Here is a 10,206-nt window from a genome sequence, read left to right as displayed (position 1 = left end):
AAATAAAAACAAATCGAGTTCACCCATTCGAATTTAATTCAATGTTCTTGTAATGTATCTTTGTATTCTCCTTCAATATCCACCACAATCAGTTTAATTTCTTTCATTCTTCTAGGCTTACTTAAGTAAAATTTATTTTATTGAATCCTTATTATTTTTAGTGTGGAGGGAGTGCGAAAGCTAGGAAAGTCAATTGGGTTAAGTGAGATAAGGTGTGTCTTGGTCGATATAGTTGTTGCTTGAGGGTTCGTATAGTGCAGAAGTTTAACTTATCTTTGTTACGTGAATGGTTTTGGAGGCTAATATGGATCAATTGTGAAGAAGATTTCCTTCTTAGACTTGGCTGGGTTTTGATGATAACAAACCCACATCACAAAAGAAGAAAAACTATATGGAGGCTCAAGTTGAAGAATGAAGATAATGGGACTTAGGCTTCATTGTTATATTTTTGTAAGTATGGTTCTTATCTTTGACACTATCATTCTTAACATTTAACAAGACTTAGAATGCTCAGAAAATAAACACAAACATTTTTCTAAGTCCCCATATGAAGCAATTGAAAATAAATCTCACATTCACAATGATTTTCATTTAAATATGATTTTGCATTAAAATGTTTTGGCATGAAAAACCATAATTTATTATGGAAATTTTACAATATATTTTTTGCATAAAAATAATGTTTAGCATGCATTGAAATTATAAAATGGCACTTAATCTTTTTTGTGACCGTTGGCTTTTAACAAGAAAATATTTGGCCTAATAAATCAAAGTGTGGAATTGGCTATTTCTCAAATAATGGCCAACGACTAGTTTTTATATCATTGCAATTTAATGACCTTGATTCATAAAAGGATTACAAATATATATGCCTAATTGATCTTTGTGCCAACGGCTTTCTCTAATTAAATTGTCTTTCCATAATTTGGCCAAAAGGCTAATATTTGGATTCAAGTGCACATAACGGCAAGCTTTTTCAAAACTGCATTTCATACTCATTTTTATGAATAGGTGCCATTTCAAATATGTTTCTATTCATTGGTAAAACTTTTTGAAAAATAGTATTGCTTCATAAACATCTTTTTAGCCTCTATAAATTCAATTGAGAATCAAAGCAATTTACACACAACAACTTTCATTATCTCAATTGACATTTTTCAATATCACTTGTCTTTAAACTTTCATTCAAATTGTTTGGAAAACTTTGCATACACTTTAACATTTATTAAAAAGTTTTCTGAGCACTAAGTCCATATTGTTAAAGTGATATTGATCAAGATATACAGCCATACAATTTTATTCTTCAATTCATTTGTAACATTCTCATCAATTGTTGGTGGGAATTATTGTTAAAGATAGTGGGGTGCTATCTTGTGATTGTTGTAAAAGGTTCTTTGATTCGGGGAGATTCAAAGTCCACCAAAAGTGTTTGGTGTTTGTGTTGTAATCAAGAGAGAGGGTTTCTTTCTTGTGTTTATGTTAGAAAGATTGTTAGGGGGTCTTGGGGTGAGATTGCTTGTAACAAAGATTCTAACATAGTGAATTCCTTCGCGGGGTGTGAAGGGAGTGGACTGACCCTAAGGTTTAGAGGGGAACCACTATAAACTCTCTTGTGTCTTTTCTTCTTCCCTTGCTCTTTTATTTTTCCGCATTTATACCTTCATCATTATTTACCGGAAAAATTATCAAGAACGCTAAACTCTGAAAAATTAACCAGTATTCCTAGAAACCTAATTCACCCCCTCTTAGGTTATAATCTGAACTTACAATTGGCATCAGAGCAAGAGTAAAGATAACTTGCTTCTTTGATCCAGAAAATGGCTTCCGCTAAACCGTTTCTAGCAGAAGGTCCTAATTCAAACCGACCACCATGTTTCACCGGAGATCATTATGATTTCTGGAAAATTAGGATGACAACGTATCTAGAAGCCCAAGGTGAAGAAATTTGGGGTGCTGTCCAAAATGGTCCTTATGTTCCCACTACAACTGTGAATGGTGTGACTGGTATCAAACCACAAACATCATGGGATGATGATGACCGAAAAAAGGTGTTATTTGACAAAAAGGCAAAGAACATTCTTCAATCCTCTCTTGGGATGGATGAGTTTTTCAGAATTTCTAACTGCAAAACAGCCAAAGAAATCTGGGACACTTTGGAAACAACACATGAAGGAACAGAAGAAGTAAAACGTTCCAGATTGAATACCCTCTCTCAAGAGTATGAGATGTTTAGAATGCAACCAGGAGAAAAGATTCTAGACATGCAGAAGAGATTTTCACATCTTATCAATCATCTTGCAGCCCTTGAAAAAACCTTGTCCAACAATGAAATAAACTTGAAGATTCTCAGGTCACTAACAAGGGAGTGGCAACCAAAAGTAACAGCCATATCTGAAAAGAAAAGTCTTTCAAATATGTCGTTGGCAGCACTTTTTGGAAAATTACAAGAGCATGAAATTGAACTTGCAAGACTAGAACAACATGAAGAAGGTGTAAAGAAACACAAGAATATCTCCTTGAAGGCAGAGTCCAATGTTCTTCAACAAGATGAAAGTTCTGATGAAGATGAGAATATTACTCTTCTTGTGAAAAAATTAGGAAAATTTCTTCAAAAGGATAAAAAGTTTAAATTTAGAAATAAAAGAAAATTTCACAAGAAGAATGATGTTTCTACATCAAGTCAGAGTTTCACATGCTTCGAATGTGGAAAAGAGGGGCATATGAAGGCAGACTGTCCAACCCTTGCAAGGAAAAGTAGCCATAAAGGAAAGAAAGAATTCAAGCCAAGAAGGGCCTATATTGCATGGGATGATAATGATATAAGTTCATCTTCAGAATCTGAGGATGACGAATATGCAAATTTAACATTAATGGCGTCACACCACTCCGATGATGAACAAGAGGTAAGTGATTCTGAATTAAATTTTAAACCTTCTTATGAAGAATTACAAAATGCATTTGATGAATTGTTTGAAGAATTCATTAATCTTTCTAAAACTTGTGCAAAGCAAAAGAAACAAAATGTATCTCTAGAAAGAAAGGCTTTTGATGCACAAGAAGAATTAGAAAAGGTTAAAGGTTCTTCATGTAATAAATGTAAAGAACATGAAACAACAATTGCTGAATTAAATCAAGTAATCAAAAAATTTGAAAAAGGTCACAATGGTTTGAAAGAAGTGCTTAGTAAACAAAGATATTCAAACAACAAATCCGGGCTTGGTTTTTCTAAATTTGATAAACCAAACACCAATAAAACGGTTTTTGTTAAAGCAAGCACAAATCTCAGCAACATAGAAACCAAGAAAATGCATGTTGTTAATTCTTTCAAGAATGTGAATCAAAGAATTAATTCTAAAAGAAGAAATTATTCTAACAATTCTTTTAAGAAAAATAATTCAAATGTTAAGAATAATTTCTCTAAAGGAAATAATTTTGGTTCACATCATGTTCTTAATTTAACATGTTTTTATTGCAACATAAAAGGGCATACTCCAAATACTTGCTACATAAGAAACTTTGGTGTTCCTTATGGTGAATTTATTTGGGTAAAGAAAGGTATTAACCCACAAGGACCCAAAGATAAATGGGTACCTAGAAAGTTCTATTAATTATTTTGTAGGAACTTGAAGACCATGTGCTAAAAATGTCATATTTAAATTGGTCTCTTCAAGATACAAGATCATATGATTTGGATCAAAGCTTTTTTAAAGACGATTTGATAAAGATTGGCAATTTGATGACGCTTTGGAATTTATGTGCACTCTTTATCATGTTCTTGTTTATTCATGACTATGGTGAAAGGTAAACAATTTCATTACATTGAAATATGATATTCTTGATTTGTGTCTGGTTTATGATTCATGCTTGAATGCATATTACATGTTAAATGTTAATATTTCATGCTTTCGAAGTTAGAGTTTGGTCTGTTAAATTTATGTGTTGAACATAGATCAAATACATGTTGAAATGTTATGTATGAAATTATCTAGTTGGATTTACATTTATTTTATTGCCTGAAATCCATGGATAAATAATGCATGATGGTTTTGAATATTCGAGTAATAAAAAATGGTAGATAACTCTCTATCCTTTAAAATGCCTTTGTTCTTTTTGTTCTACCCGTTAGTAACTAATAATTGATGAAAATTTTGAAATGCAAAAGAACTTGTCTCAGGTCGTTCCAAACCAGATCCTCAACAAAAAGGACTTGTTTGTTATCTCTAAACCAATGTAACATTTGAAATGGGTTGAAGATTATCATTATTTAAGTCCTCACAGAATCATCAATGATTAGTTGCCAAAATATTTTGAAATTGTCAATCAATTAAGCATATGCTGGTCTATTACCTCAGAAAAATTAAATGAGTAAAATTGATGTTCTCATATTATATGTGTGTGATAGTTGGTGAATAATATCAAGAGTGTATAAGTTTATTTATAGACATAGCTATGAGAATTAAAAATCTACATGAAGGATTGAATATTCATTGTGAAGAAGATAATGTTTTTTACATAAAATTTATTATTTCCCTATATTTCGACCCTTTGGATTTTACTTTTTTTTTTCCTTCTTTTTGATGATGTCAAAAGGGGGAGAAAGTGTATGTTTGTGTTTTGTGTTTAAATTATTTCAGGTTATCCAATTGCAAAACAAAGGGGGAGATATACAAGATAGGGGGGGTTTCGTTGAGCAAACATTGTTAAAAGGATATGGTTTGTCATCATCAAAAAGGGGGAGATTGTGAAGAAGATTTCCTTCTTAGACTTGGCTGGGTTTTGATGATAACAAACCCACATCACAAAAGAAGAAAAACTATATGGAGGCTCAAGTTGAAGAATGAAGATAATGGGACTTAGGCTTCATTGTTATATTTTTGTAAGTATGGTTCTTATCTTTGACACTATCATTCTTAACATTTAACAAGACTTAGAATGCTCAGAAAATAAACACAAACATTTTTCTAAGTCCCCATATGAAGCAATTGAAAATAAATCTCACATTCACAATGATTTTCATTTAAATATGATTTTGCATTAAAATGTTTTGGCATGAAAAACCATAATTTATTATGGAAATTTTACAATATATTTTTTGCATAAAAATAATGTTTAGCATGCATTGAAATTATAAAATGGCACTTAATCTTTTTTGTGACCGTTGGCTTTTAACAAGAAAATATTTGGCCTAATAAATCAAAGTGTGGAATTGGCTATTTCTCAAATAATGGCCAACGACTAGTTTTTATATCATTGCAATTTAATGACCTTGATTCATAAAAGGATTACAAATATATATGCCTAATTGATCTTTGTGCCAACGGCTTTCTCTAATTAAATTGTCTTTCCATAATTTGGCCAAAAGGCTAATATTTGGATTCAAGTGCACATAACGGCAAGCTTTTTCAAAACTGCATTTCATACTCATTTTTATGAATAGGTGCCATTTCAAATATGTTTCTATTCATTGGTAAAACTTTTTGAAAAATAGTATTGCTTCATAAACATCTTTTTAGCCTCTATAAATTCAATTGAGAATCAAAGCAATTTACACACAACAACTTTCATTATCTCAATTGACATTTTTCAATATCACTTGTGTAAGTTCAGATTGTAACCTAAGAGGGGGGTGAATTAGGTTTCTAGGAATATTAGTTAATTTTTTTGAGATTAGTGTTCTTGGTAATTTTTCCGGAAACTTAATATGAAGGTATGAATGCGGAAAAATAAAAGAGTAAGGAAAGAAGAAAAGACACAAGAGAATTATAGTGGTTCCCCTCTAAACCTTAGGGTCAGTCCACTCCCTTCACACCCCGCGAAGGAATTCACTATGTAAAGAATCTTTGTTACAAAGCAACCTTAATCCCAAGGCCCCCTAACAATATTTCTCTACACACCAAGATAGCACCCCACTATCTTTTACAATGATTTCACCAACAATGGTGAGAAGCTTTTTACAAAAGCAATTGAAGAATAATGAATGTATGGCTGTTATGCTTTGATCAATATCACATTAACAGTAGAACTTAGTGCTCAGAAAACTTCTTTATGAATGTTAAAAATGTGGACAAAGTTTTCAAAGCAGGATGATGAAAGTTTGATAAATCAAGTGATATTGAATATGACAATTGAGATTGAAAGTTGTAGTAATAATGTTAAGTAATTTGTTTTGATTCTCAATTGAATTTATAGAGGCTAAAAAGATGTTTATGAAGCAATACTATTTGTTGAAAAATGGTTACCAATGAATAGACATATCTTTAAAATTGTACCTATTCATAAAAGTAGTATGAAATGCATTTTAAAATAAACTAGAAAAAAAAATAGCCGTTGCCAAATCAAATAAAAAAAAGAACGTTGTCAAATAAAGAAAATAGCTGTTGTGACTCTTTCTTTTGTGCCAACGGAAATAAATCAAAACCAATAATATGATTTCTATTTCCATGTTGTAGCACGTAAGTAATCTGGCATAAAAGGCATTAAAATCATATATCCCATGTAACATAATCCATCACGTCATTTTCTAAAAACAAATCAAATTTTTCAAGTCAAAATGTTATTATGCAAAGTCACATTTATTTGAAAATCATGGTGAATGTGTGATTTATTTTCATGAGATTTTTAGCATTGCTTCATGTGGGGACTTAGAAAAAAATATTTGTAATTATTTCTGAGCATTCTAAGTCTTGTTAAGAATGATAATGTCAAAGATAAGAACCATACTTACAAGAATATAACTATGAAGTCTAAGTCCCATTGTCTTCATTCTTCAACTTGAGCCTCCATGGTTTTTCTTCTTTTTGTGATGTGGTGTTGTTATCATCAAAACCCAGCCAAGTCTAAGAAGGAAATCTTCTTCACAATCTCCCCCTTTTTGATGATGACAAACCATATCCTTTTGACAATGTTTGCTCATTGAAACTCCCCCTATCTTATATATCTCCCCCTTTGTTTTGCAATTGGATAACCTGAAACAATTTAAGCACAAAACACAAACATACACTTTCTCCCCCTTTTGACATCATCAAAAAGAAGAAAAAGGGTAAAATCCAAAGGGTCGAAATATAGGAAAATAATAAATTTTATATAAAAATAATTGATCTTCTTCACAATGAGTTTTCCATCCTTCACATTATTTTAAATATGATATGTTCTTACAGAAAGCAAAAATTTGAATATAATGTGTACACATGATAAGAATTGGAAAATAGCCAATTATGCATAAACTTTCTTTTTTTTTAAAAAAAAATAAGTAGTTTATTTGAATATACACTAAATATCTTTTTCATCCAAAATTCCCAATTCTCTTCTAATTTTATAAAATTGTTCTTTTGCCAAAGGCTTAGTAAAAATATCCGCTAATTGTGAATGAGTATCCACAAAAGTAACTTGAACATCTCCTTTGAGAACATGATCTCTTAGGAAATGATGTCTAATGTCTATGTGTTTGGTTCTGGAATGCATGACTGGATTTTTAGTTAAATTAATAGCACTGGTGTTGTCACATCTTAGGGGAATGCATCCTAAATTTAAACCAAAGTCATGTAATTGTTGTTTTAACCAAAGCACTTGTGCACAACAATTTCCTGCAGCAATATATTCTGCTTCTGCAGTACTTAATGCAACACAAGCCTGTTTTTTACATGACCAAGAGACTAATGCATTACCCAGAATATGACATGTCCCACTAGTACTTTTTCGATCAGTTTTGCATCCCGCATAATCTGAATCAGAATACCCAACCAATTCACATAGACTTCCTTTGGGATACCACAAACCAACATTAGGGGTTCCTTTTAGATATTTCATGATTCTTTTAACAGAAGAGAGATGAGATTCTTTTGGACAAGATTGAAATCGTGCACATAAACAAACACTAAACATAATATCTGGTCTACTTGCAGTAAGATAAAGGAGAGAACCAATCATACCTCTATATTTTGTAATGTCTATTGGCTTCCCGGATTCATCTTGATCTACATAAGTGCTTGAACTCATTGGTGTTGCAATCTCCTTGCAATTTTCCATATCGAATCTTTTAAGGAGTTCTTTGCAATATTTTGATTGGTTGATAAAGATACCATCCTTTGATTGCTTTATTTGTAGACCAAGGAAGTAATTAAGTTTTCCCATCATAGACATTTCAAACTCTCCTTGCATCATGTCAGAAAAATCTTTACACAAAGATTCATTAGTGGCACCAAATATAATATCATCAACATAAATTTGCACAAGCAAAGTATGACAATTAATTCTTTTGATAAAAAGAGTAGTATCAACTTTTCCTTTTTCAAAACCTTTTTCACAAAGAAAATTGCTTAATCTGTCATACCATGCTCTTGGTGCTTGTTTTAAGCCATAAAGTGCTTTCTTTAATTTATATACATGAGAAGGATTTTTAAAATCTTCAAAACCCGGAGGTTGTTTAACATAGACTTCTTCATGTATATATCCATTCAAAAATGCACTTTTGACATCCATTTGATATAATTGAAAGTTTAAAGAACATGCATATGCTAAAAGTAATCTTATGGCTTCTAATCTTGCCACTGGTGCAAAAGTTTCATCAAAATCAATACCTTCTTCTTGATTATAGCCTTGTGCAACAAGCCTAGCCTTATTTCTTACAATAATACCATTTTCATCTAATTTATTTTTAAAAACCCATTTTGTTCCAATGATATGTTTATCATTAGGCCTAGGTACTAATTCCCAAACTTGATTTCTTTCAAATTGGTTTAGTTCTTCTTGCATGGCTATAATCCATTGATCATCACTTAAAGCATCATCAATTTTAGAAGGTTCAATTTGTGAAACAAATGCCATATTTAAACATGCATCACGAAAATTAAGTCTAGTAGATACTCCCTTATTGATGTCACCAATGATATTATCAATAGGATGATCTCTATGAGTTTTCCATTCTTGTGGTAGATCATCATGTGATAATTCTTGTTGTACCACTTCATCTTCTTGATGTGTATTGTTTTGTTTGTCTTGTTCATCATTATTGTTGGTTTCTTTTGGTAGACATTCTGCATCATCATCATCAGAAATAACAACATTTTCCTCCTTGGAGGGATTAGATTCATCAAAAGAAACATGAAGTGATTCTTCAACAGTAAGGGTTCTTTTGTTAAAAATTCTATAAGCCTTACTAGTGAGAGAATAACCAAGAAAGATACCCTCATCTGATTTTGCATCAAATTTTCCAAGGTTATCTTTCCCATTGTTTAAAACAAAACACTTACAACCAAAAATATGAAAATAAGAAATATTTGGTTTTCTACCCTTGTAAAGTTCATAAGGAGTTTTCTTTAGAATAGGTCTTACCAAAACACGGTTGCTTACATAACATGCCGTGCTTACCGCATCAGCCCAAAAATATTTAGGCAAGTTTGTCTCATTTAGCATGGTTCTTGCAAGTTCCTCCAATGATCTGTTCTTTCTTTCAACCACACCATTCTGTTGTGGTGTTCTTGGTGCCGAAAAATTATGGGAAATTCCTTGATCGTCACAAAATTCATCAAAAGAAGCATTTTGAAATTCTCCACCATGATCACTTCGAATTGATGCAATCTTCAATGATTTCTCATTTTGCACTAACTTTGCAAATTTCTTAAAGGCTTTAAAAGCATCATATTTATTCGCAAGAAATAAAGTCCAAGTATATCTAGAATAATCATCAACAATAACCAAGGCATAATAGTTTCCTCCAAAACTTCTAGTTCTTGAAGGACCAAAAAGATCCATATGAATTAATTCAAGAGGTCTAGATGTTGAGACTACATGCTTTGGTTTGAAAGAAACTTTTGTTTGCTTACCTTTTTGACAAGCATCACATAATTTATCTTTAATAAACTTAATCTTAGGCAATCCAACAACAAGATCATGTTTTACTAATTTATTTAAATGATCCATGTGAATGTGTGCAATTCTTTTATGCCACAACCATGCATCATTGTTGTTGTTTACCACAAGACATTTATGTTTTAAAGATAAATCATCCAATGAAATCATAAAAATATTATTATATCTCTTTCCAACCATTTTGATTTCATGTGATGCTTCGTCTTCAACAATACAAGAGTCTTTATTGAAAATAATTTGAAGACCTTTGTCACATAATTGACTAATACTTAGTAAATTATGCTTAAGGCCTTTAACATAAAGAACATTATCAATAGTTATGGAAGGAGGCATACCAAT

General features: G+C 31.4%; 1 protein-coding gene across 1 annotated transcript; it reads left to right on the top strand.

The window, feature by feature from the left end:
• The first annotated feature begins 1,013 nt into the window (after window positions 1–1,013).
• On the top strand, window positions 1,014–3,608 carry LOC146944947 (uncharacterized). Its single transcript, XM_085748002.1, has 2 exons — window positions 1,014–3,165; window positions 3,484–3,608. Exons 1-2 carry the CDS (start codon window positions 1,818–1,820, stop codon window positions 3,606–3,608), a joined length of 1,473 nt encoding a protein of 490 aa, XP_085604128.1. The 5' UTR covers window positions 1,014–1,817.
• The last annotated feature ends 6,598 nt before the right edge of the window (window positions 3,609–10,206 follow it).

This window comes from Medicago sativa, chromosome 2 (genome assembly GCF_051527215.1).
Source record: "Medicago sativa cultivar Bolivia chromosome 2, Bolivia_mono, whole genome shotgun sequence".
NCBI lineage: Eukaryota > Viridiplantae > Streptophyta > Magnoliopsida > Fabales > Fabaceae > Medicago > Medicago sativa.
Note: the sequence above shows the minus strand (reverse complement) of the source record. Positions and strands in the feature narration are given on the sequence as shown.